This window comes from Macaca fascicularis, chromosome 16 (genome assembly GCF_037993035.2).
Source record: "Macaca fascicularis isolate 582-1 chromosome 16, T2T-MFA8v1.1".
Taxonomy (NCBI): Eukaryota; Metazoa; Chordata; class Mammalia; order Primates; family Cercopithecidae; genus Macaca; species Macaca fascicularis.
In genome coordinates this window covers 8,539,490-8,567,069 of record NC_088390.1, presented here as the reverse complement: position 1 = coordinate 8,567,069, position 27,580 = coordinate 8,539,490, and the positions used below count along the sequence as shown (strand labels likewise).

General features: G+C 49.7%; 2 protein-coding genes across 48 annotated transcripts in view; one reads left to right on the top strand and one right to left on the bottom strand.

Moving 5' to 3' along the window:
* Window positions 1–17,557, top strand: part of MYH10 (myosin heavy chain 10) — a 153,866-nt gene extending 136,309 nt beyond the window's left edge. For all 42 annotated transcript variants that reach the window (XM_074018564.1, XM_074018545.1, XM_074018555.1 and 39 more), the window contains 9 exons: window positions 893–1,105; window positions 3,821–3,982; window positions 7,499–7,627; window positions 10,373–10,461; window positions 11,197–11,320; window positions 11,406–11,614; window positions 13,293–13,401; window positions 14,678–14,850; window positions 15,803–17,557. In XM_074018564.1, coding sequence (XP_073874665.1) covers window positions 893–1,105; window positions 3,821–3,982; window positions 7,499–7,627; window positions 10,373–10,461; window positions 11,197–11,320; window positions 11,406–11,614; window positions 13,293–13,401; window positions 14,678–14,850; window positions 15,803–15,947 — 1,353 coding nt within the window. In that variant the 3' untranslated portion in view covers window positions 15,948–17,557. The remainder of the gene's footprint in view (window positions 1–892; window positions 1,106–3,820; window positions 3,983–7,498; window positions 7,628–10,372; window positions 10,462–11,196; window positions 11,321–11,405; window positions 11,615–13,292; window positions 13,402–14,677; window positions 14,851–15,802) is intronic.
* Window positions 17,558–24,014: 6,457 nt separating this feature from the next.
* The window catches only part of NDEL1 (nudE neurodevelopment protein 1 like 1), a 64,613-nt gene continuing 61,047 nt past the window's right edge, over window positions 24,015–27,580 (bottom strand). For all 6 annotated transcript variants that reach the window (XM_074018566.1, XM_065532763.2, XM_074018565.1 and 3 more), the window contains one exon: window positions 24,015–25,083. In XM_074018566.1, the coding sequence (XP_073874667.1) occupies window positions 25,076–25,083 (8 nt within the window). In that variant the 3' untranslated portion in view covers window positions 24,015–25,075. The remainder of the gene's footprint in view (window positions 25,084–27,580) is intronic.

Below are 27,580 nucleotides of genomic sequence, written 5' to 3'. Positions count from 1 at the left end.
ACAACTTGGCACCCAGGGACTAGCCCCATGGACAAGAAGAGGCCACTGAAAGTAGAAGTGGCCATGGTTACACAGTGAAATGTGGAGAGAGAACGCTACAGTTGACTTCATGTTCGTTTTCTGTAGCATCAACACTCACACGTTTATCCCACAAACATGTCTTTTGTGCCTACTGAGCACCAGACACTGTGTAGAAATGGGCCTTCCTCCTGTCCTAAGATTCTCCACGCCTGTCCCTGTGAGAACTGCAGTGGTCCTGGACCCCAGAGGGGGTGCACAGCAGCACCAAGGCCTCCCTCCAAAGGCTGCCGCGATAATCAAAGGGCACAGGAGGTGAAGCTCTCAGCACAGTGCTTGGCGCAGAGAACGAGGGAAATGGTGGTGGGGGGATCTTTGTCCAGAGAAAGATCAAGGCCTCTGTACTGTGCCCTGCTTGTTAGGCCGAAGCCGCCCGAATAGTCAGCAGTTTCCACATGTGCTTTTCAATACGAATGATCTTTTCTACAGCAAGAAGAGGTGTACTGTCATACTTGCTCCTCACAGACAGCAGGCAAGGGGGTCAGTCAACAGACAGGTTCCCTGACATGGCTGTTTCCTTTGTTCTTTGGCTCACTGAAGAACTCTCAGCTTAGAGGTCATCGGAGGAGGATGACCAGAGAACACGTGTGAATAAAGAAATCTGCACTGTAGTTCTGAGCTGCATACACTGAAATGGAGAATAGCAGCAGCCTTCGGGGGAGAGGGAAGGATGTGTGTGCATGTGGCAGGGGGCCAGCCCAGGGGGACCAAAGTGGCCAGCATGCCACAAGTGGGCCTGTAAAACAGGAAGACTGCTGTTCTTCCCACGTGCCTCCGCCCAGGTCAACTCTTTCCTGATGCTTTGGTGGTTTAGGTTCACGAACTTGAAAAATCCAAACGGGCCCTGGAGCAGCAGGTGGAGGAAATGAGGACCCAGCTGGAGGAGCTGGAAGACGAACTCCAGGCCACGGAAGATGCCAAGCTTCGTCTGGAGGTCAACATGCAGGCCATGAAGGCGCAGTTCGAGAGAGACCTGCAAACCAGGGACGAGCAGAATGAAGAGAAGAAGCGGCTGCTGATCAAACAGGTAGGGCAGAAGGCACAGCCTCCACGACAAGGGGTGCAGGCTCTCAAAGCCCAGCTCTGGGTCAGTATCCTATTCATTCATGTTAGAACACATCTGAGTAAACACAGAGTAACACAGAGAGTAAAATGAATTTATTTGGTCCTTTGAGAATTTTATTATTTAAATTTTATTGTAATTAGTTTAGGTTTTTCTGTTCCTCAGACAGTATCATTGCTGCTTACACTTATCAATTAGAAAGCCCTCAGTGGACTCCCAAAGGAATCTGTGGTTAGGTTCAAGTTCCTTGTCTTAGAATGTGGGTATAGGAAAGAATTGATGCATCCCAGACACAGTGATTTGGCAGATGTCTGCGGTTCAGATCTCAAGTCCTAATAATTAGATCACTCTTCAAAAGGAAAAAGAGCAGATATTTAAATTTGTCATTTTATAAAGTTGTTATCCATGTATAAATTGTATACTTTTCTGAATGTATATTAGACACTTTTCTGCATGTATGTTAAATTTATAGTCTAAAACTTTAAATATGAATTGTGGATATTTTTCCAGTCCCTTCCAGTTCATGGCAATAAGTCTTGGATTTGGCGGGGGTGGGGGTGTGTGTGTTTTGAGACGGAGTCTCGCTCTGTCACCCAGGCTGGAGTGCAGTGGCACGATCTTGGCTCACTGCAACCTCTGCCTCCCAGGTTGAAGTGATTCTTCTGTCTCGGCCTCCCAAGTAGCTGGGACTACAGGCGCACGCCATCATGTGCGGCTAATTTTTGTATTGTTAGTAGAGACGGGGTTTCATCGTGTTGGCCAGGCTGGTCTCAAACTCCTGGACTCAGGTGATCTGCCCATCTTGGCCTCCCAAAGTGCTGGGATTACAGGCATGAGCCACCATGCCCGGCCAGATGTGGGATATATTTAATTTTGCTTTATTATTTTCACTCCACTAATTATTGGTCATTTATTGCTGGATAACAAATTACCCCAAACTTAACAAATTATTGCAAACTGTGACAACATTTATGTCCCAGTTTCTGTGTGTGAGGAATTGGGAAGCGATTGAGTCAGTGGTTCTGGTACAGTCAGGACCTTGGCCCTGGCTGCATCATCTGAAGGCCTGACCGGGGCTGGAGGAGCCGTGCCAAGCTGGCTCACACATGTGGTGTCAGCAGGAGGCCTCGGCAGCTTGCTACATGGGCCTCCTGAGTGTCCTGGAGGAGCTTCACGAGAGAGAGATCCAAAAGAAAGCAAGCAAGGAGGAAGCTTCCAGGCCTTTTATGACCTAATTTCCAAAGTCTCATGTGATCACTTTTTTATTCTGTTTGTCAGAAGCGAGTCACCAAGTCTGGCCCACATTCAAAAGGAGATTATGCTCCAACTCTTTAAGGTGGGGAGTATTAAAGAATTTGTAGACATTTTTTTAAACCACCACACTTTGAAATTCATGTTAAGTGGCTCTACATTAGGTGCCTCCTGCTATCCTGTGCCTTGAGGTACAGCCCCAGGTCTCTGCAGAATACAGCAAGTAGATGACGAGCGCCTCTGCATTATGCGGGAGCAGCTGCCCTGCTCCTCGTCTCCCATGCCAACCCCTGCAGAGGAGCAGCAGCAGCGGCCCTGTTTCTCCCCTTTGGAGAGGACCAGTGGAGCCACCACTTGTCAAGCCTTGGTGCCTCCATACCAGCTCCCACACCACCCATCATCCTCTTAGCAGGAAGCGGAAGCTCTGTGAAGGCAGGGACCTTTCCTTGCTCACCTGAGCCTCCAGCTGCTAGAACACTACCTAGGGCATAGGTATTTATTAAGGTATTTATGACCTGTACCTTAATAAATACATGACAAAGCAGTTATTTGTGGCTAAATAAGTGGACAAAGCAGGACAGGTTGAGGAGGCCAAGTCAAGGCAGTGACACACGGTCCCTGTGGACTCGGGCTGATAAGGTTTGGAGCTCAGCAGCTTCATGTCTGGTCCCCGTCATTGGTGACGGAGGCGTTGGAATTTGGTTTAAGGACTCCAGAGCACCTACTTCTGAGCGTCCCTCAGACAGTGTGAGCGTAGTGCCCCATCCCCACTGCACACTAGGAGGCTCACTGAGCGAAGAGTGCCACAGAGTGAGTGAGTGGCTGACAGGTGTGTCCCCCTCAGTTTCCTGCCCACATCTTACTCATCCTCACGCTCCCATCTGTCTGCTCCAGAGCTGGCCTTCATTTCGTCCCTCCTCCATTGGACAGCTTTGACTGCTCCCCCCTTCCTGCTTATCAAAGGCAGTTTCTGTGTGGTTCTGGCACCCTTGTAACTTGGCCATGTCCCACGTCCTCGCAGCTCTAGGAAACAGGCGTGCCCGCTTAGTCCTCTGCACCTCTTAGCAACCACCCCATGCCCACTCTGTGCCTACTCCAGCCTTTATTACATGGTTACCGCATTTGTCTCGGGTCTTTCCATCTTGGCTTCATCTACACTCTGAGCTCAGGTCCCTGGCTGCCTTCTCATGCCCTCGCAGCAGTCAGTGGGGTGGTTTGTATTAGGTGGTGGTGGTTAAAGACCCCTTTGAACACAATTCAGCTACTGTGGTTTTCTGTTGATAGTAACTGTTTGGTAACAGAGACCTCTACAGAGTAACAGAAGGTCACACTCACCCGAGTCACCAGAGCCCCCACTTGAGAACAGGCTGCCTGCTCTGTGAGCAGAAAGTTGGAGTTAACCCAGCATAACCCAATGCTGTCCATTAGGTGCGGGAGCTCGAGGCGGAGCTGGATGATGAGAGGAAACAGCGGGCGCTTGCTGTGGCTTCAAAGAAAAAGATGGAGATAGACCTGAAGGACCTCGAAGCCCAAATCGAGGCCGCGAACAAAGCTCGGGATGAGGTGATTAAGCAGCTCCGCAAGCTCCAGGTAGGTGCCACCGCCCATGGAGTCTCTGGATGGCATCACGTGGTCCCACTGAGATCCAGCACCACGTGACCTGTGTGGCTTCTACAGAGTCCAGCAGTGAAGCTGGCGGGGACACGGGGGCCACAGCACCACTGTCACCCACCCTAGGGGCATAGCACTGTGTCAGCGCAGCCGGGGGCGGGGCAGCAGGCCATGAAGACGCTGCTTGTGTGTCCGCTGTGTCCACGGGAGATACTTGAATGCACTTAGCAACACAGCTGGGGTGGAGGAACCACGCGGGGTTCCTGTGGCCCTGAGAGCCTGTGGCGATGCTTAAAACCCACCCTTCCTCACCTCAAGAGGAGGGTCATGTCGACCCAGGCCCTTAGTGCTGTAGCTTTTGTGATCTTTTTGGTCTGTTTTTAATCATCACTTTTTCTACCCAGATGATGGGCCAGTTTTTACTACCACAATGACAAGAGGTGATCTCTGCAAGAGTTCACAGTGTGAGCAGGCAGGCAGTGGCCTCACCCATAGTACAGATGGGAGCTACTTCTCAGGGGAGCCGCTCCGTTATGACGAGAACTTTTCCTTTGACCTTGTTGACACCACATCTTGAAAATTTATTTTAACAAAATATAAAGAAGAAATTTTTATGTACAAAGATCTTTAGCTGAAGTGTTATTATTTAGGAGAAATGGAAACCCCCTAAATGTCAATGGACTGCTAACCATCTAAGTGATGGGGTGTGTGGGGAACAATGGCCGGAATTAAATGAATAGAGGAAAATACAGTGTAGGGTGGTTTAGCTTGTAACTCTACACACATGTGTGTATACATTTTCACATACAGACATGCAGGCAGACATACTTACCTAGAAACAAGTTTGGAAAGAAAGTCATCTCTGGATAATAGGTTGGTAGGAACTTGTTTTCATATACTTTTTTTTTTTTTGGAAGCTAAATATAAAGGTTTTTTTTTTTTTTTTTTTTTTTTAAGAGATAAGAGTCTCACTCTGCCATCCAGGTGGGAGTACAGTGGTGCAGTCATGGCTCACTGCAGCCTGGGCTCAAGATTTTTATTAGCTAATTACAAAAGTTATTAAGCTAATTAATTACAAAGAATATAAATTATAATACTGTGATTTTATTTAACAGCTTTATTGAAATATAGCTTACATACCATACAATTCACCAATTTAGCATTTTCAATGTTTTTTAGTTTATTCGTAGACTTATTCAGCCACCACCACTATCAAATTTGGGGCATTTTGGTCCCTCCTAAAAATCCTCTACCCTGGCAAGGCACGGTGGCTCAAGCCTGTAATCCCAGCACTTTGGGAGGCTGAGATGGGCGGATCACGAGGTCAGGAGATCGAGACCATCCTGGCTAACATGGTGAAACCCCGTCTCTACTAAAAAATACAAAAAACTAGCCGGGCGAGGTGGTGGGCGCCTGTAGTCCCAGCTACTCGGGAGGCTGAGGCAGGAGAATGGCGTAAACCCGGGAGGCAGAGCTTGCAGTGAGCTGAGATCCGGCCACTGCACTCCAGCCTGGGCGACAGAGCAAGACTCCGTCTCAAAAAAAAAAAAAAATCCTCTACCCATTAGCTGTCATTCCCCATTCCCTGTATCCCTGCTGCATTCTGCATTAATCAACTACTAATCTTTCAGTCTCTATAGATTTGCCTTTGTTTCATATTTCATATCAGTGGAATCATACAATATGTGGCTTTTTGTGACTGGTTTTCCACTTAGCATAATGTTTTCAAAGTTCATCCATGTAGCAGCATGAATAAGTACCGCACTCCTTTTTATTACTGAGACTCTACTGTGTGGATACATCTACCACATTTTATTCATCTATCCCTGAGTTGGACATTTGGGTGTTTCCAGTTTTTGACTTCTGAATAATGCCTCTATGAACATTCATATGCATTTGTGTGGACATGTGCTTTCAGTTTTCTCAGAAATATACCTAGGAGTGGAACTGATCTGGGGTAAATGCTACCTCTGTGTTTAACTTTGAGGAACTGCCAAACTGTTTCCCACAGTAACTGCAGTTTTACATTCCCACCAGCTATCTGTGAGGGTTCAAATTTCTCCACATCTTGTCAACACTTGTTATTGTCCATCTTTTGATTGTAACCATCTTAGTGGGTGTGAAGTGACATTTCATTGTGGCTTTTATTTTTATTTCTCTAATGACTACTAATGAGATTGAACAGCTGAGCTGTCTTTTAATTACTGAGTTGAAACAATTCTGTATTCTGGATATAAATTCTTTATGAGATAAATGATTTCCACACCTACCTTAGCTTACTAATTTCTGCCACCCAAAAAAAAAAAAAAAAAGCCAGCTTGGGTTTTGATAGTTTATTGTGTTGATGTGTAGATCAATTTGGAGAGTATTGCTATTTTAACAATATTAAGTCGTCTGGTCTATGAACATGGATAATCTTTCCTTTTATTTAGATCTTTTTTATTTTTTTCAGTGATATTTTGTAGTTCTTGGTATACAAGTCTTTCACTTCTTTTGTTAAGTTTATATCTAAGTTTGTATTCTTTTGATTCTATTATAAATGTAATTGCTTTCTTTTGAATGTTTATAGTTGGTGTATAGAAATATAATTGATGTTTGTATGTTGATCTTGTATTCTGCAATCTTGCTAAACTCATCTATTAGTTCTTGTGGGCTTTTTCTTTTATTGTCCATATTACCAGCAGTTCTAATTCTTTTTGTGTCTTTTTTAAGCCTGTCTATATATAAGATCAGATCATCGGCAAATTGAACTAGTTTTACTTCTTCCTTTCCAATCTAGATATCTTTTATTTCTTTGTCTTGCCTAATTAATTACCCTGGCTGGAATCTTTGTTGCAGTGTTAAATAGAAGTGGCAGGATCAGACTTCCTTGTCTTGTTTCTCATCTTTTAGAGGGAAACCATTCAGTCATTGATCCTTAAGTATGATATTGGCTGTCAGTTTTTCATTGATGCCTTTAATCAGAATTGAAGAAATTTCCTTCTGTTCATAGCTTGAGTATTTTTATATTGAAAGGGTATTAGATTTTGTCAAGTGCTTCTTCAGCATTTATTGTGATGATTATATGGTTATATTAATTCATTTTTGGTTGTCAAACCAACCTTGCATTCCTCAGATAGATCCCACTTGGTCATGGTATATAATCCTTTTCACATGATGCCAGACTCAGTTTGCTACTATTTTGTTGAAGATTTTTGCATTTGTATTCATAACGGATTTCATTTTGATCTGTAGTTTTCTTATGATATCCTTGTCATTTCCATATACTTTTATATTTACAATGAAAGTATATTACTTTTATAATCTAGAAAAAAAAAATATCATGTTTACAAGCTGAGAATGGGGCCAGGCACAGTGACTCACACCTGTAATCAGGAGGAATGCTTGAGGCCTTGAGTTTGACACCAGCCTGGACAACATAACCAGGGGTCATCTCTAAAAAAAATTTAACTAAAACTAAGAATGTAAACCACCCCAAAACCTTCTTATTAATAGGCTCAGATGAAGGATTACCAACGTGAATTAGAAGAAGCTCGTGCATCCAGAGATGAGATTTTTGCTCAATCCAAAGAGAGTGAAAAGAAATTGAAGAGTCTGGAAGCAGAGATCCTTCAATTGCAGGAGGTTGGTTTGTTATTTATTCATCCATTTGTTCAACAAATATATTTGCCCTTGAAATTACTCCAAGATCAAAAAAAAATTTAATATCTTTGTAGCCCACTGTAATGTCAGTATACATTTTTGTTTTATTTTTTTTAATCCATTTTTAATATGGTCCTCAACCTTCTTGTTACTTCAGTTTGGAAACAGAAAATGATCACTTCGACACTGCTCATATGTATTCCTCCACCTGGCTAAAGGCAAAGGAGCTGATGAGCAGCTTTTCAAGCCACCTCTTGGCCTGTTCCCCTGTGCAGGAAAGGGAAGTGATACTTTAGTGTTGATACGCAGCAAGTACTATGTAACTCCAACCTTGGTGATGCAAAATTGCCTTGTTTTTACACAGAAGCACTATTCATGTGATAACTTAAAAGGAGAGAAGTTTGTTTCATTGAATTCCTATTATTCCTTCATTTATCTTTTTTGTAGGTTCTCATGAGGCAGAGACTGATAAAGTGTTGCATATAGGAATTGTAACAGTGCAAGGCACACTTAAATACACACATTACCGTATAAATGAGGGATAATCAAAATTTCTTCAAACCTGAAAAGATAAATATTATCAGTTAATATGAAAAAACTCCCAATACAAATACCTACAAATATTGGATAAAATATTAGCAAAGGCAGAGTTGAGCTTGCAAGAAAGGAGGATGGCTCTCTTGGTGTCAGGAATGAACAAGGAACTGAAAACCAGATGAGTAAAAACCAAGCAGACCCTGAGAGAGGACCTGAGAGCCAGCTTCCGGAGGTTTCCATCCCGCTGTCCTCTATCTCACCGTTTTTTGCTCCTTGTTTTTTTTTTTGACTTCTTGAGTTGGACACTTAGCTCATGAGCTTTCAAGCTTCTTGTCTAATATGTTTATAAAAGACTGTAAATTCCCCTCTAAGATCTGTTTTCATCATGTCCCACAGATTTTGATGTGGAGTAATTTCATTGTCATGTAATTCTAAATTTTTCTAATTTCTATTATGGTTTCTTCTTCATCCCGTGAAGAATCTAAGCTTGTGGTTTAAATTTCCAAATGTCTGGCATTTGCTTGTTTTTTAAGTTGCTTTCTAGTTTTATCACATTGTGGTCAGAGAATGTTGAGAAGGGCTCTGGGACCTAGAACATGTTAGTTTTCGTAAGTGTTCCGTGTGTAGTTACAAACGATGCATGTTCATCAGTGAAGTAGATGTGTAAGCTCTATGTATCCATCATGGAGCTGATTGGTGAGATCCCCACATGCACATTTCCCCAAAGGCGATGTGGCTCTTGGAGCCTGCCTCCTAGAGAGCGCTCCTGGGCCATTACCCAGATGTCCAAGCGGCATTCTCTGTACCATACTGTTTTTTCTGAAAGCGTTTCTTTCAGACTCTCAGGCAAGGCCTGAATCACACTGCATTAAGGAGAAGAGACTGAGCTGGAAAGCTGGCCCTGCCCTTCCCCCTATTTCTGACACTTTTCCTTCAAACACCTCTGTTACTCTGGCTTAGAGGCCCCAAGGTCCCTTCCTTTCTCCCCTGGGTCCCTCAGTCTGCCCAGAGCTCCCCCACCACCCCCCCAGCCAGTGGACAATGAGTGTTTCATAGGCCCAACAGGACAAAACACCAGAGGCCAGATGGCAGAGCTGTCTGGAGTCAGTGGCCCTGGGATCAGGCCTGGAACATTCTGTCTGCTGCCTCTCTTTCCTTCCTGACTCCCACCGTGCCCTGTGTGCCAGGATGTGCTAGAACCTGGGCCTGTCAGAGGCCTTCGGCCCACACTCATGTAAGGCAGGTGCATGTGCCGGAGCAGACAGAGGCGCTACCGTGCAGCCCTGCTCCTAAGACACCTTCAAGGTGTGCTCTTGCCAACTGCGGCATCTTTTGGAAGGGGCAGCTGGTGGGAAGAGCCCTGGACGGGGAGTCGGAACCCTGACTTTTTGCTGCTGACTAACCTCGGGACTTTGGGCCAGTATCTTCATCCAGGTGGGCCTCAGCTCCCTTATTTATAAGATAAATGCACCCTTGACTCCTTTCTATGGCAAATCATCTTTCCAAAGAAGTTTGTGGAAAAGCAGCCATCAGGCAGTTCCTTCCGTGGGCTGGCAGGCACAGGGCTGTCCCCATTGTCCTGCCCAGTCCTCTGAGAGCCCCCCGTGGAGCCACAGTCCCCTTCAAGAAAGAGGCCTTGCCCACCTCAGGCCCAGCTCTGCAAACACTTGAGCCCCTGCGGAGGCGCCCCCCTGCCTCCTCCCCATGGGAGCGTTGGTCCTTGTTGCTGCACAGCTGCCTGGATCCGCACTGGTCTGTGCAGCCAGCGTCCTTGATCTCACACTGTTTATGTGAAAGACACTTCAGGATCATCAGTTGGTACAGCTCAGGTTTCTTAGGGTTCAGGGTTTGTATAAAGTTCATGCTCAGTTTCTATTAAGAGGCACCAGTTTTCCAAGAAGGGCAGGAACATAGGCACCTCTTACGCCGGAGGTGACAGCAAAGCCCTTACGGCAATGAAGACTTCCCTCTGGACGTTTTTGTGTAAGATGCTGACACCACACACCACCTGGCTGGTCTGCACCGAGCAGATTTTCGCCAGTTTATTTCTCAAATCTAAATGACAGTTTGAGGTGCAGGTTAACAGTGACAGGAACAAGGTCGCTGTAGCTTCAGGCACTGTCAGATTCCACAGGTGAGGAAACTGTTCACAGCCAGAGCTTAACGCAGTCTCCACTGCCCACTGCTTAGGAACTTGCCTCGTCTGAGCGAGCCCGCCGACACGCCGAGCAGGAGCGAGACGAACTGGCGGACGAGATCGCCAACAGCACCTCTGGCAAGTGAGTCTCCCGTGGCGGGGGCGGGTTCTTCGCCCTCAGGCACACACACTGCTGAGAAGGCTGGAGGTGTCCACGCACCCGGTATCAGCAGGTGGTTTGCTCCTCTCTAGCTGGGCCTGGGCTGCCTCAGCCATCATACCCCGGGGCCAGTCCTGCTGAGCCCCGCACACCGCAAGCGGGAGCCGTGGTGCGCACTAACGGGCACTGCGGGCCTCCACTTTCCAGTCCATTAGCTTTGGCGAGCAGGTTCCTCAGATATGACCTTTCACTGAATTCATTTTTCGTTAAAAGTCATTATCTTTTTTTTCCAATTCAGTCGATTTCTCCACTTAATTACTGAACCAGAGGTTCATCACGTGCCTTTGTGAGCATGCCATCATGAGTAGAATTTGATTCTCAGAGATTGGAAACCACTGAAGAGTTTCAGCAGGGGGAGGCTGGGGTTGTGCTTGCGTTTTGTAAGTGACTCTGGCTGCTGTCTGTGGAGAACAGCTGGAGAGAGGCAGGCAGGGCAGCGGGAGGCCACCCCAGCGGTCCAGGTGAGAGATGACAGGCCTGCATCTGGGTGGTGGCAGTGGGGGAGGGTGTTTGGAAGTGTCATCAGTGGGACCTACTGATGGATTCGGGGCTGGCTGCTCAGGTTTCCAGCAACAGGGTGGGTGGAGGAGCCTTCCCTGAGGCTCCCATGCCGTGCTGAGCTGGGATTGAACTGTCCCCTCCTCCTCTCCCCACCAGGTCCGCGCTGCTGGATGAGAAGCGGCGTCTGGAGGCTCGGATCGCACAGCTGGAGGAGGAGCTGGAAGAGGAGCAGAGCAACATGGAGCTGCTCAACGACCGCTTCCGCAAGACCACTCTACAGGTGGCTCACGCAGGAGCCCGTCACCCGGGGAGGGCTGTGCTACTCCTCAGGCACAAGTGACCATAAACTCCTCTCTCCTCTCTAGGTGGACACGCTGAACGCCGAGCTAGCAGCCGAGCGCAGCGCCGCCCAGAAGAGCGACAACGCGCGCCAGCAACTGGAGCGGCAGAACAAGGAGCTGAAGGCCAAGCTGCAGGAGCTCGAGGGTGCTGTCAAGTCCAAGTTCAAGGCCACCATCTCAGCCCTGGAGGCCAAGATTGGGCAGCTGGAGGAGCAGCTTGAGCAGGAAGCCAAGTAAGAGGTTTTTGCTGTCATAAACCAAAACTTACCAGCCAGGCTTCGTCAGAGACAAAACAGACACGCCCCTTTCGGGAGGGGCTCCCCACTGCGTGGGCGGAGAACACATATAACCAGAGTGGGAGACAGAAGTTGGTGTGAGCTGTGAGAGGAGAGCTGTGAGCGTTCAGAGGCTGGGAGGACAGACGGCCTCTGTGAACAGTCAGGGAAGGCTGGGCTTTAGGACTCAGCTCCAGGGCTCACCACATGTGCACCCCCTGATTTCCTAGGCACCCTGAGTTTGCATCTCCTACCCAGAGTCGATTTCCCAAGCGTGTGGCATCCCATGAAGCGCTAGTTTGCGGCCAGAGAACAAATGCAGTATGACAGAAATCAAAGCCTTTCTTCTCCCATAGGAAAGGATTGCTTAACAGCTTTCATGTTGTATTAAAGCATGAGAAATTGTACAGCACAGCTGCTGGCAGGCAGGCGTTTCCAAAGCTATTAGGTCATAGTCCCCAGAGCCAGGGTAGACCTTCAGATTCACCCTCTTGTTGGGGAGCGTGGAGCCCAGAAATGCAGGGCTCGTGGCCAGAACGCCTGCATCCTCCCCAGTCCCCCGTCCCAGGACTTCCCACTCCACTCTTGGACTCCAGTGGGCTGAATCAAACAGTTAAGGGTTTGTTTCTGGTTGGAACTAACAGGACTCACCCTTTCGGCTGACTCCATCCCTATCCATGTTTGCATATTTGTTAAGGAACGAAATAACTTTTTCTGTCTTCCACGGAGTCCTCCAAATAAGTTACCTCTCCTTCACATGGGACGATGTAGACCTATCTAGAAACATGGATTTGTTTCACCTCTAACCAAAGAGGGAGTGTAGGGGGTTTGTTTTTTGTTTTTGTTTTTTCAATGTGAGCTGCCAAAGCCCTACGTCATAGGAGGTAATCAGTAAATTCTCAAGTGAAACAATCACTTAATAAATTGGGTTGTTTCTTAGGGGAAAAGTTTAGGTGATTAAGGATGGCATCTTCAAAAGTCTGTGTTCAGTGTAACTGACAGGCAGCTTGTATGTAACATTTGCTGTTTAGAAGATCACTGTGTACAGGCCGGGCGCGGTGGCTCACGGCTGTAATCTCAGCACTTTGGGAGGCCAAGGCAGACAGATCACCTGCGGTGAACAGTTCGAGACCAGCCTGGCCAACTTAGTAAAACCCCGTCTCTACTAAAAATACAAAAATTAGCCAGCGTGGTAGCACGCACCTGTAGTCCCAGCTACACGGGAGGCTGAGGCAGGAGAATCGCTCGAACCCGGGAGGCGGAGGTTGCAGTGAGCAGAGATGGTGCCATTGCACTCCAGCCTGGGCGACAGAGCGAGACTCCGTCTCAAAAACACAAAAAGTAAGATAACTGAGTACAGTGATTAATACCTGTGTACAGTAATTAATACCTACACATGCAGAAAAAACGTGCTTTTTCTACCTTTCGCTACTGAGGAATACACTAAAGGCAATTCCTGTTTTGACCAGAAGGAAAAGCTCTCAACACCACATTAGTCACGATATTCTGGGCAGAGAGGTCCATGATGCCTCCACCATGTGTCATCTTCCCAAAGAAAAAGGGCTTTAAAAAATATTTTTTCCCCACACAAAATATCATTTCAAGAATTTCAGAACTACTGTGACCACTTTCACAGGGAACGAGCAGCCGCCAACAAATTAGTCCGTCGCACTGAGAAGAAGCTGAAAGAAATCTTCATGCAGGTGGAGGATGAGCGTCGACACGCGGATCAGTATAAAGAGCAGGTACGTGCAGAAATGCCTCCCTGGGAAGCATGTGAGCAAAGGAACTGGTGGAGAACGCGCTGGTGGCACAACTGACCAGTGGAATTCAGGGGCCTCCCGATTCTGATGTTTCGGCTAACACGGGCTGTTCCATGTTCCTGGCGGGCACTCTCAGTACCCGAGACACAGGAGGGAGGGGACAGCAGGTCAGGAAGCAAGTTGCAGTGAGGCCTGGACTGAACTGTAAAGCTCCTGCTTTCTCCACTAGAATGTGTGCTTCGTGAGTACAGGGATTTCTGCCTATTTAGCTCCCTGTTATCTCCCTAATGCCTAGTGTAGTTCCTGGACATTGCTGGCAGTGATGAGGTACTGGCTGGGTGTAGGGTGGACCCAGGAGATAGTGAATAGAAAGTGAAGGGAAGACAGAGGTACTGCACGCTGCACCCGAGTGGCTTCGGTGTCTGCATCCAGGCCCCCTTCTCTAAGTGCGCAGGGAATGTTCCGCAGGACTTTCAACTGTGGGGCAGGCCTGCCCTGATGGCAGCGTGGGCAGCTGTACCCTCCCTCCCGCTCCCTGCCCTCTGCCTGGTGAGACTTCACACTGCAGACACTGGCCAGAAAGGTGGATGGATCTGAGGATTTCACTGCCTTTGGCCCGAACCCTCCCCAACTTCATTCACTCGGTCAAGCAACCTGGCCTTCCCTTCCCAGCCCCACCCTTGGGGCCTAGCAACATGGAGAACAGTTGAGGGCAGTGTGCGCTGGGCCCCCGAGGCGCTGGCCAGCCCCTGTGTGGCTCAGGAATGAAGGGTCCGAAAGGGAGGCTCTTAGTTCTGTGGCAGGTCATCCCAGGGTGCTTTTCTGCTTGAATCCGAGTATGATATCTGAGATGCCCATCCTTGAAAGGAGGTGTAGAGATGCACTGTACAACCTCCCGGGCTTGGGGATTGTACCACATTGCTGGTTCTTCCGCATTTTGCAAGAATAGCAGTTCCCTTTCTAGGTCACGTGTGTGAAGATAGTAAACTTATTTTTCTGCAGAAAACTCACCAGTAAAAAACATCTTGAGTATTTTTTCGTTTTTTTGGCCTAGTGTGCTTTGTAGATGCTGGCTTTGCTGAGAGCGGCAGGCCAGTTACAGAGCCTCCGACCAGCCCCCAGGCATGTGTGTACATCCGTGTACACGTGTGCTCACAAGAGTAACAGGCAGAGCCCCGCACTGCCACGCTCGGGGTGCAGAGAGGCCGACACTGGATTCACCAGTTTGGTTTGTTTTCGTTCATGTGCCCTCCCCAAGATGGAGAAGGCCAACGCTCGGATGAAGCAGCTTAAACGCCAGCTGGAGGAAGCAGAAGAAGAAGCTACGCGTGCCAACGCATCTCGGCGTAAACTCCAGCGGGAACTGGATGATGCCACCGAGGCCAACGAGGGCCTGAGCCGCGAGGTCAGCACCCTGAAGAACCGGCTGAGGTGAGCAGGCATGTGGCCCCGAGCTGACAGGCAGCTGCTTTGTGGGTTAGCTTAGGCTCGGGGCGTAGCTGGTTGGAGGAAGTTCACTTAGATCCATGCCCGGTGATCCATTCTTTCTCCTGAACCACTTCATTTAAGATTTCTGACCTTGATAGTCATCCTCGGGGAGAATAAAAGAGGAGCAAGCCCACTCATTGCCAGTCACTAGAGGACCACACTCATCCACCACACCAGGCTGGAGCTGCGTCAGGCGTCCATCCCCGTCCAGACATCCAGTAGCGAGGCGAGCTCCCAGCCTCTGTTAAAAAGCAGGGCAGGGGGCAGGAGCTCCTCCCGGGACCTGGTGCCATCAGCCCTCCTCATTACGGTCCTCCTCACTACACTGGATCTGCTGTGTACCAGGGCGAGGGCGGAGCGTGGGAGAGCTACAGCTGAGGTCCCTGCCCCACAAGACCAGCTCAGCCGAGGTTACAGCACGTCTGGCCGACGGGCAGATTTGGTGCATAACCCGCTTTTGTACAGCCATCAAGCTAAGAATGGTGTCTACATTTTTAAATGGTTCTAAAAACACAAAAACAAAGAATATTCAACAGAGTCCCTAGGTGGCCCACAAATCCTCAATAAAATATTTGCTATCTGGCTGATTCCCTGGTTAGCAGGTAGAGCTTGGCCTTAATCCGTCTTCCTTACCATTTCCATCACAGACAGTCCTAGGCTGAACCAAGTCCTCCCCAGTTCTCCGAGGGCCCTGCTTTGGCCGCTCTGCAGGCAGGGTTGTGGGAGAGGCAGAAAGGCACACAGTCTTTTCCCATCGGACCGCCGCCCCCACAAGGTCGTGTGTCCGAGGAAGGGGTGCAGGGGGAAGGTTCTGCTGCGCTGAGTGGTTGGACGTGCTGACAGCCACGTGCTCCTGTCTGTTGACCCACACACATCCGCTTCCTGTTCTCTCCAGGCGGGGCGGCCCCATCAGCTTCTCCTCCAGCCGATCTGGCCGGCGCCAGCTGCACATTGAAGGAGCTTCCCTGGAGCTCTCCGACGACGACACGGAAAGTAAGACCAGTGATGTCAATGAGACGCAGCCACCCCAGTCAGAGTAAAGTCGCAGGAAGCCAGAGGAGGCGATACAGTGGGACACTTAGGAACGCACCGGTGCCAGCCTGCCTTGGGGCCTCCTGCAGATTTAGGAAATTGGCAAGCTACGGGATTCCTTCCTGAAAGATCAACTGTGTCTTAAGGCTCTCCAGCCTACGCATACTGTATCCCGCTTCAGACTTAGGTACAATTGCTCCCCTTTTTATATATAGACACACACAGGACACACATATTAAACAGATTGTTTCATCGTTGCATCTATTTTCCATATAGTCATCAAGAGACCATTTTATAAAACACGGTAAGAACCCTTTTTAAACAAACTCCAGGCCCTTGGCTGCGGGTCGCTGGGTTATTGGGGCAGCGCCGTGGGCGTCGCTCAGTCGCTCTGCATGCTCCCTGTCGTACAGGCAGGTCACCTAGTTCTGTGTTCACGTGGCCCCCGACTCCTCAGCCACATCAAGTCTCCTAGACCATTGTGGACTCTAAACTGCACTTGTCTCTCTCATTTCTCTCAAATAATGATCAACACTATTTCAGTGAGCAAACTGTGAAAGGGGCTTTGGAAAGAGTAGGAGGGGTGGGCTGGATTGGAAGCAACACCCATTTGGGGTTACCATGCCCATCCCCCAAGGGGGGCCCTGCCCCTCGAGTCGATGGTGTCCCGCATCTCCTCATGTGAACTGTCCTTGGCCAGGGCTGGTCTGTGCATAGAAGGGATAGTGGCCACACTGCAGCTGTGGCCCCAGGTGGCAGCCATGGATCACGTAGACTTCCAGATGGTCTCCCGAACCGCCTGGCTCAGCCGGTGCCCTCCTCACGTCAGGAGCAAGCAGCCGCGGACCCCTAGGCCGAGCTGGTGGAAGGCCCTCCCTCGCCAGCCAGGCCCTCACGCTGACCTTGCAAATTCAGCCGCTGCTTTGAGCCCAAAATGGGAATATTGGTTTTGTGTCCGAGGCTTGTTCCAAGTTTGTCAATGAGGTTTATGGAACCTCCAGAACATATGCCATCTTCCTGAATGTTGACATGCCAGTGGGTGTGACTCCTTCATTCTTCCTTCTCCCTTCCCTTTGGACAGTGTTACAGTGAACACTTAGCATCCTGTTTTTGGTTGATAGTTAAGCAAACTGACATTACGGAAAGTGCCTTAGACACTACAGTACTAAGACAATGTTGAATATATCATTCGCCTCTATAACAATTTCATGTATTCAGTTTTGACTGTGCTTCATATCATGTACCTCTCTAGTCAAAGTGGTATTACAAACATTCAGTGACAATGAATCAGTGTTAATTCTAAATCCTTGATCCTCTGCAATGTGCTTGAAAACACAAACCTTTTGGGTTAAAAGCTTTAACATCTGTTAGGAAGAATTTGTCCTGTGGGTTTGGAATCTTGGATTTCCCCCTTTATGAATTGTACTGGCTGTTGACCACCAGACACCTGACCGCAAATATCTTTTCTTGTATTCCCATATTTCTAGACAATGATTTTTGTAAGACAATAAATTTATTCATTATAGATATTTGCGCCTGCTCTGTTTACTTGGAGAAAAAAGCACCCGTGGAGAATAAAGAGACCTCAATAAACAAGAATAATCATGTGAACATGGAATCTGTTTTCTCACCTTCTGTTCTCGATTTCCCATCTGTGATGTGACTGGAGGGTGGGCGCCACACAGACTTCAAATGACGGCGCCAGGCCCTTTCGCCGAGGGCACTGTCTCCCAGGTCAGACGACAGAGTAATTCTCAGGCCAGTCCTGGCTCCAACTCTTGTTCCTGCCAGTGTCTCGCGGGGTGCAGATGCACTAGAAAGGAAAAGACCACCCAAAGGCAGGGGCTGGCCTAGCTGTCAAGGGAGTGAGGTGGGAGGGCTCTGGTCACCAACCAATGAAGCTCACTGCTGGGTTAGGACATTTTCAGAGGTCCAAGACATTTCAGGCTGCATTTTCAGGCAGACACGTATTGAGGATGCTTTTGAAGGCTTCAGTGATGGGGCCACAGCCTCTCCCGTGCAGGCCAACTAGGATGAGAGAGATCCTAGGGCAGTACAGAATCACACAGAGAATGCCCATTTCTTATTCCATGACATTCTTGGGTTAGGCTGGTTCCGGGGGTAAGGGGTCTGTGACTAGGCTTCTTGGCAGCAGTGGAAACGTGTGAAATGGGCAGAAGTGCCCTCTTCCTCCTGTGCCACCACCATGGAGAGGAAAGGTGAGTCACAGGTGTGGTGCTTCACCCCCACATCCAGTATTTTATCCAAGAGTGTATGGAATTCAGAGGCTTGTTTTTCTCAAAAAGAACTCTGGGCTGGGCGCGGTGCTCAAGCCTATAATCCCAGCACTTTGGGAGGCCAATGGATCATTTGAGGTCAGAAGTTCAAATCGAGCCTGGCCAACGTGGTAAAACCCCATCTCTACTAAAAACACAAAAATTCGCCAGGTGTGGTGGTGTGCACCTGTAGTCCCAGCAACTTGGGGGGCTGAGGCATGAAAATCACTTGAACCTGGGAGGCGGAGGCTACAGTGAGCTGAGAGCATGCCACTGCACTCCAGCCTGGGCGACGGAGGGAGACGCCGTCAAAAAAAAAAAAATCTTCCCTACTGGCTGGTCTAACTGGTGTTCACATCACAGTTCCCCAACTACTCAGCGTGCCAGGACAAACCACCTGTGTGGACCAATTCCAGGCCCTGGTGCTGCGAAGATACTATTTAATAACTAGAAGGGACCTTTCTTGACTGACCACACTCCAGGCCTAAGGAAAGGTAGTTTCTACAACCTTTGTCGGGCATTCAGAGCACAGGGAAGGCAGCTGACGGCAGCTGGGCGCTGCGTGTATCAGAAGGTCAAGCTGGTCAGCTTCTGCGCAGCAGCAGCGTGGTTCCCGGGGAGACAACTCGCAAGACGGGAAAGGCTTACTCTTTCGTTGGGCCTGAGTTTAGATGACAGGAGGCAGTTCTGGGGCTTCATTTAGGGCTTTAAATGCTCTGTCCTTGCCATACCGTAGATGCCGTTTTTTGTTTGTTTTTTCTTTAATGCAGCCATTCCAGGGGACTATTTTAAACTGCTTTGGAGGGATAACAACTTCCCCCCCCCCCCCCGAGACAGAGTCTTGCTCTGTCTCCCAGGCTGGAGCACAGTGGCACGATCTCAGCTCACTTCAACCTCCACCTCGGGGTTCAAGTCATTCTCTGCCTCAGCCTCCCGAGTAGCTGGGATTACAGGTGCCCACCACTGGGCCTGGCTAATTTTTTTCTTTTTTGGGGTTTTTTTTTTTTTTTTTTTTTTCCTGTAGAAACGGGATTTCACCATGTTGGACAGGCTGGTTTTGAACTCCTGGCCTCAAGTGATCTGCCCACCTTAGCCTCCCTCCCAAAGTGCTGGGATTACAGGTGTGAGCCACCATACCCAGCCGATAACACCTATTTCCAGCCTGGTGGCTTGAGGGGACACTTCCAATTCCTGATGGCATCAGCCTATAGATTCGTCACATCTTTGTGTCACCAATTTTTCCTGTCCCAGGAAACCTCGGCTAAGATGAATTGTGGGCTGTAAGGCCAAGCTGTTCTCCTAGCCAGCCCTTCCTACGGCTCTGGGTATGACTGACCCATGGCCCTTTTCCCGGAGGCTGGTGCTGCTGAGAGACCAGGTCAAGACTGGAGAAGACCTCACTGTTGTGAAACCACACCTTCCTGCTCTTCTTTCATCCCCCCAAAAAAGAAAAAAGCCAGAACAGGCTCCAGGCCGGAATGGTCAGGAAGTGGCGATGACTCCTCTCCCTCGAGTTCCAGGCAGGTCGCCCCTTACGAGGCCCCACCCACACAGGCTTCCCAGTCTCTGGGAGGAAGGCAGGAAAGCACCCCTCCCTTTCCAGCTTTGGCGGACAACCTCCGCGCCAAGAGCTTTCCCAGAGTCTGAGTGTTTGCCAAAACGCCGTCCTGAGCCGGCTGTCAGGGCCAGACAGAGAAGCCCACTTCCTTCTGTAGGCACCTGCCATTTGGGAATCAAGCAGACTGCGAAGCACCCATTCTTGTTGGGAAACTTCTATGAAGCTACTGAAAGGGTGTAAGTCCATCATACAGCTTTTCAGAGACACTCACTGTAGCTACAGAGCCTGTAAACTGGGCAGAAAGCGTGGCCTCAGCCTCAGTCCCTGCTGAGACGAGGCAGCCCAGTAACTGGCTCCATTCCGGCTAACTGGATGCCACAAAGCCCTATTTAAGAGGCAACGTGACATAATCAATAAACTGGGTCTCACAGATCCCCATGCAGAGCGCTGCCTCTCCCAAGTATGTGCCATACTGCACTGGTGCCAAGGTACCCCGGCTTCACGTGGGCCACATCTCCCGTGTCTCACAATCACTGTCAGGAGGCAGCAGCTGTGATGGTGTCATTGCCCGACTCCTGGCGAGATCAATAAAGCCCAGCAGCAAAATTTGCAAAACGGGAAATACAAAATTAGGCGGGCGTGGTGGCGCATGCCTGTAATCCCAGCTACTTGGGAGACTGAGGCAGGAGAATTGCTTGAATCCGGGAGGTGGAGGTTGCAGTGAGCCAAGATCACGCCATTGCACTCCAGCCTGGGCAACAAGAGTGAAAATCCGTCTCCAGAGGAAAAAAAAAACTTGCAGAATGAGCATCAGCAGCTTAGAAGGAAATTCTGGAGCCGCACTGGAATCTGCTTTTCAGGAATGCTGTATCACCAACACACACCATGAGACAGGGCACAACACTGTTACAGTCGGGGAGGGGGCAGAGCTGGCTACAGGGCGCTCCCTAAAGCTGTGGCTCCACGCAGGGTGCCTCCCCTCTCCCAGAAGTGCCAGCTTCCACGTTGGCTCTCAGGAGACCCGCACTAGTGGCGTCTCTGGGGCAGCTGCCAAGAGAGGCAGAGTCAGCACGCGCAGCGGGCACAGGAGGAAGGCTACGTGAACTGACTCCTCCTGCTGCAAAGGCTGTGCCAGCCCCGCCACCCATCACTTCCAAGCCTTCAAAACCTGCTCCTCTCCCGAGGCATGGCACAGAGAGTGGGAGTCAAGGCCACCGAGGCCTCGTTTGGAAAGGTACCGCAAAAGACTGGGCTCGTGCCCAAGCCTGGCCTCACGATGAATTAGCCGTGCAAGCTCAGGCACCTCAAACCCAGGCCCATTGTCCTTTCTGCCACCTGAGGTCAGAGCACTGTGTCCTGTCCCCAGGTCACCTCTGTACAGTTCTCGCGGGCCTCACTGTGACTCAGCGTCCCAGCTTTGGCTCCTGGGTCTCAGCTGCATTGGTCAGGGGTCATTTCTGGCCACTCTGGGCTGGAGGGAGTGGAGTGCTGGCTACGACTCTCTTCTAAGACGACATTTGGGAGTGAGGGATAGGACTGAGCGGCTGAAACGAAAACACCTGGACGCGAGAGGCTGCCCGCCGCAAGGGAGATGAGCCCCACCAGCAGGGAGGAAGGGCACACGACGCAGATCGCTCGCTCCCGAGTTTCATGGAGAGCCACGCGAAACCAGATACCCGGCAGCCCCAGGAAGAAAACCCACCCAGGGGCACTCTTTAGCTAGACAGGCAAACAGTACAGAGCGGCATTCACGCCAGGTGGCAGCTGCTCTCTCTGACCAGGTCCGCAGTAGCACCTGACACCCCACAGTCCAAACAGAAGGCGGGAGATGAGGTCCAGGGAGTCGGCCGGTTTCCTCACGAGGGGGTCATTTGCCAAGAGCTGCTACAGCCACAAAAAAAAGGTCACTAAGGCCGGCCACGGTGGCTCACACCTGTAATCCCAGAACTTTGGGAGGCTGAGGTGGGTGGACTACCTGAGGTCAAGAGTTCAAGACCAGCCTGAACAACGTGTTGAAACCCAGCTTCTACTAAAAATACAACAACAACAACAACAAAATTTAGCCGGGCATGGCGGCGGGCACCTGTAATCCCAGCTACTTAGGAGGCTGAGTCAGGAGAATCGCTGGAACCTGGGAGGTGGAGGTCGCGGTGAGCCGAGATCACACCACTGCACTCCAGCCTGGGTGACAGCGAGACTCCATCTCAAAAAACAAACCAAAGTCATTGAAGTTGGTATATAACTCCCCACTGCTAAATCAGACTGGCTAAGAAAATTTTTTTTAATTTTTAAAGTGAAAATCTCTTCCCAAAGGGACCAGAAATAAGCCCAAAGGCACACTGCTACCCTCCAGGGACCTGGCCCAGGCTCTTCTGGACACAAAGTGGTGGTGACATGCAGTGGATGACATGTGGGCCCCTGTAGCCTGGGCCCTTCCTCCACATATCAACTGAGTGGCCAGCAATTGGCAAAACAGTCTGGATAAGATGAGCCCAGGGTGGGGCCGGGCACGGTGGCTCACGCCTGTAATCCCAGCACTTTGGGAGGCCGAGGTGGGTGGATCGCGAGGTCAGGGGTTCGAGACCAGCCTGACCAACATGCTGAAACCCCGTCTCTACTAAAAATACAAAAATTAGCTGGGTGTGGTGGCGGGCACCTGTAATCCCAGCTACTCAGGAGGCTGAGGCAGGAGAATTGCTTGAACCCGGAAGGCGGAGGTTGCAGTGAGCGGAGATCACGTCACTGCACTCCAGCCTGGGAGACAAAGCGAGACTCCATCTCAAAAAAAAAAAAAAAAAAAAAAAGATGAGCCCAGGGTGTTCAAGATGCAAAGGAAGTGAGAAATCACTTGGGGAGCTAGGGATGAAGATTCAGGTCTCCAAACATCATCTGTGCTTAGAGTTAAAGACCTGCTTGCTGTGTTTTAGTTGGGCTTCCTACGTAAATAAAGAGGCCAGCTAAATGCTGAAACCGCTCATCTAATCCAAACCTTCCCATGAGGGTTGGGAAAGAAGCTGGACGTTGCTGCACATCAACAAGAGGCTTAGGATTGTCCTCTCAGCCACTGCAGCTCAGCCGAGCACAGCACACACCCACTGCAAGTGTCCCTGGAGACTCAGCTCAGGACAAAATCTCCAGGAACTAACAGCAGATATTCCTGTCCATAGATTAATAGAGAAATGTTTGACAATGGATCCTACTTAATAATTCTTATTCACTCAGGACTTTATTTTATTTTATTTTAGAGACGGAGTCTAGCCCTATTACCCAGGCTGGAGTGCAGTGGCATGATCTCGGCTCATTGCAACCTCTGCCTCCTGGGTTCAAGCGATTCTCCTGCCTCAGCCTCCCGAGTAGCTGGGATGACAGGCACACACCACCACGCCCAGCTAATTTTTGTATTTTAGTAGAGACGGGGTTTCACCATGTTGGTCAGGCTGGTCTCGAACTCCTGACCTTGTGATCCGCCCGCCTCGGCCTCCCAAAGTCACTCAGGGTTTTGATTCACTTCATTCTCATTTACTTATAGTTTTAAAACTATAAAATATACTGTTTCTATTGTTATAAGCAAACAGTGCTCAGAATCTGATGCATTCACACAGAACCCCAGTTTACGCGTTCTTCAATGTGTTACCTTGTGTCTTGCTTCCAAATATCTGACACCTTCTCTCACTTGCTGGCATTAACCTGAGGGATGAGAAGAAGTGCCAGTTCGAAGAGACTTCTGATCCCAGAATGACAGCATCTGTCATGAATGGCAGCCCAGCTGCAGGACCAGCTCCCGGATCCATCCCAGTTACTCTGGGACTTCGTGAACTTCCACCCTCAACATCCTGGTCCTTCCTTCCAGATTTTCACATGGGGCCCAGGCCACTCTCGAACTGCTCCTGGCAATCACAGCCAAGCCCAGAAGCCAGTGCCAAGAAACAGCATGAGGACGCCCGCTCCACACATAAGACATCTCCAGAGGCCGCCCGATCTCTGTCCCATTCCACAGCTGCTGTCGTTGGAACCTGACTTTATGGGCCCCAACTCTCCTCTCATGGGATGGCAGAGACTGAATAAAGCAACATCAATCCTTTTTTTCTGTGAAATTTATTGTTTCCACATTAAAAGACTTTTTTTGAGGGGAAGTATTTTTTGTAACCACATGATGATCCTATACAGCTGCCCAGAGTAGGACACCATCAGAGTCATTAACATGCCATATGAGTTCTGAATAAATAAAAGCTACAAAGCCCAAGTTATATACAAATATCTTAGGCAATAATGTTTACAAACCTATGTACAATAAAACAAATGTAAACAGTAAATGCAGCATGAGAGTAATCAAAGGATGCACAGGGACAGCCGCCGCTGTTCAGTCCACCCCGGAGCTGGTACCAGCCCGCCCTGGAACCAGCCACTCACCCTTCCGAACACAACAGGACGGCCCTTGGGAGAGAAAACAAAAACGCTCCAAAGATGTGGTTGAACTGAAGGACGGGAAGGCTGGCGAGAGGCTGCCCGCCTCCCTCACCCCGAGTCTGAGGCCCCCGGAGGACGAGATAGCACAGAGGCTCGGCCCGTGTGTGCCCCGTCCCAGAGGCTCCTGCCACATGGGGCTCAGACGGGCATTGTGCTGCTCTGGGAGGCAAGTCCATGGAATGGTAGCTGCTTAAGTAAAATCAGAAGGTGCAGAAAATGTTCCCTAATTCAGTAACCTTCCTGACTCTTTGCCAGAAACAGGCCCAAACCGTGAGGGGCGGAGTTGGGGGACACATGATCATGAGCACTGGAGATGCCTGGGTGGGAGCTCAGGAGGGCACACATTGACCTGATTTGGGGGAGAACTTCTAGAAGATTTGCAATGTCCTAAACACAACTAAACCCTATCAGCACAGCAGAGTGGGGGCTACGAGGCAGGTGCGATGAATGGGTACTTCTGCATCCAGTGACCAAGTAATACACGTATGTATCACCTTGTGACCCACGAAAGTGCAATCATGTGAAACCAACGGCACTACGGCGAGAAGAGAAAATAGCCAGTATTGATATCACGCAGAGTTCCGGGGCTGGGCAGGGCCCAGCAGCCGCCACTGCATGCAGCCTGCCCTCTGCCAGCCGTGCGGAGGCAGACGGAGGGGCACGGGGCTGGGCCCAGGCACCGAGGGGTGAGGCGTGGGTGTCCTGGGTTGCTGGAGGAGGGCAGGAGCCCCCACCTGGAGGCTGGGCACTCACACACTGAGAGGCAGCATACCCGGCGCTGACGACGGACGCGAGGAGCCCAGACCAGGAGGAGGAGGAGCGGGGTCAAAGCCGTTTACTGCCCTGTGGGAGCAACCAGAGCACAGAAGGGAAGAAAGAGGAAAAGAAAAACAAATTCGTTTAAAATCACTCACACACAGTAGGAAATTCATCTGCTTTCTCAAACTATTCCTTGCCCGCAGTAGGGTCCTGATGGCCCAAGGGGGACTGGCTGCCTGGAAAGCACCAGCTGGTTAGAGAATTGAGCATCTGGGAATCCTGGGGAACCAGGACCACATGACCCTTCTTGGCAACTTCTGCACACCGGCCACTGAAGCCACAGTCCTGATTATTTCCCCACAGAGCAGGTCTAAATGCCTGGCAATAGCGAACTAGTTAAATAAATAATGGTGCAACTAAACAATAAGATATTACACAGCCATTAAAAACACACTCCACAAGTTTTTAATAGCATGGGAAAATATTCAGAATGTAACTAAGTGGGAAAAGATGCAGGTTATCAAACTCTGTATGTTCAATGACATGAAAGAAAAAAAAGCAAATAGTATATATTCTAGATTCTAGACTATGGCCCCTTGGACAGACATTACTATCCATGTAGTTAAATCCACAGTGCAGGGGTGGGGCGGGGAGTGTGTATAAATAAATGTATATATACACACATTATATATATGCACACACACATGTATACACACACACCAACATATATGAACATAGGATCATATATATCACAGAAAGAAAATTTAAGAATCGTTACTTTTCTTCCCTCTGGGCTGTGGGTGAATTCTGTTTACTACTTTATCCTTTTTTCATCATTTTCCAAATCTCCTTACATTTTCCAAATATAATGTATTAATACACGAATATCTTAATAAGGTGGAGAAAAAGAACTTTTTAAAAACAGTTTAGCAAGCAATGCCAGATGAGTAGGCTTTTCAATGCAGACTGGTGTGCAGACAGCCCAGCCCAACCCAACAGCCTGCAGCCAGGACCCAGCGCACCCGGAGCCCAGCGATGCAGGGAGCCCCCCAGCGTCCCCCTCACCCACCGTGCAGCGCAGCCACAGGAAGCAGCGAGACGGAGGGAGTGTGCAGCCTGGAACGTCTCTGAGGAGCCACTTCAGCCTTTCCACCTTGAAAAGCTTCCCAGGAAAACTGGTCCCACTAGCAATTTAGGAGACAAAGCCAACTACGGCAAGGGGCCACACGGCGGCACGCCTGCGCGCCACTGCCCCCGCCCGCTCCAGAGGGCTCCAGAGAGCTGAAGACAGACTCAGCGAGAGGTTCTCCTTAAAAAGAAGAAAAAGTGCGGACACACACTCCCTGCAGAGACAGCTGGTTCATACGCTGGCGAGGCGAGGACAACCTCACAGGGACACGGGCATGCGGAGACTTGACAAACAGTCCCTGCCTACTTGGAAGAAACAAAGTTCGTGTCTAAAGAAACTAAACTCAGAGTATATGTGTGGAGTTTAAATTCCACCCATGCATACAGAGACCAAGAGCCTCAGGAGAAAGGCTCTGACAAATGTCATTTCTCCCTGTTGCACACTGTCCTACTTCAACGACAAACAGCCAGATTGTCCCTTTCCTCGCTGGGTTAGGAGAGGTCTGATTTTTAAGCTTCAACACATTTGCAAGTCTGAAACCATCCTTCCCGTTCTCCCAAGGTCACAGGCCTGTGCCTCTTCTGGGGCCAAGGCCATATCCTATTTGCCATGGTAGCCCTCATATAATAGGCTCCATCTGTCTGGCTAGTCCCAGAGGCCCTGACACCTGCTTCTAGAAACCTCAGGGATAACCAGGCAGGCCCCACAAACGGCCGCAGCTCTCAGCACGTGAACCTCAGATTCCCAGCCTCACACATCACAGGGGCAGGGCAAGCCCCCAAACCGGCACTGTAGACAGCCCCGGAACCCGGCAGAGCCTCACACACCACAGGGGCAGGGCAAGCCCCCAAACCGGCACTGTAGACAGCCCCCAGAACCCGGCAGAGAGGGAGCACTGTTGCATGCCAAGAAGCTGGCACCTGGGCCACGGGGGTGTGCAAAAGCAGCAACTAGGAGATGGCTCCTCGAGCAGGTTGAGGATGGGATTCTGGCATTTTCAAGTGAGATGGACCTTAAGGAACATCAGGTTCGTCCCACTGTTCCACTGCCAAGGCAACCAAAGCAAGAGAAGGTCCAGCCATTAGCCTAGGCTCACCTAGTGAGACGATGGGGAAGTCGGGCCCACAGCTGCCTCCAGATGCCCAGGCCAGGACCCTTTCCTAGCCTCCTCCTGGCGAGAGGCCACCTAGAAGCCCTCAGCAAGCAACCACTTCAGCACTCCCAGTGCAGGCCGGCTCTAATGGGAAAAGCAAGTGGTGCAGCCCAGGCTAGAGAGAACCGGTAAATTTCTATCTGGACAGAAACGGAACGCTTAATGTGAAGGCGGGTGGAGTAGAGAACGTCAATCCACCAGCGTCTCACCTAGCACCTCTCTCTTGAATCAAGAAGTAGAAAGTTAAAGAACAGAGAGAGAAGAAAGCTGGCCTTCTAGACGGGAGGACAGGTCTGGTG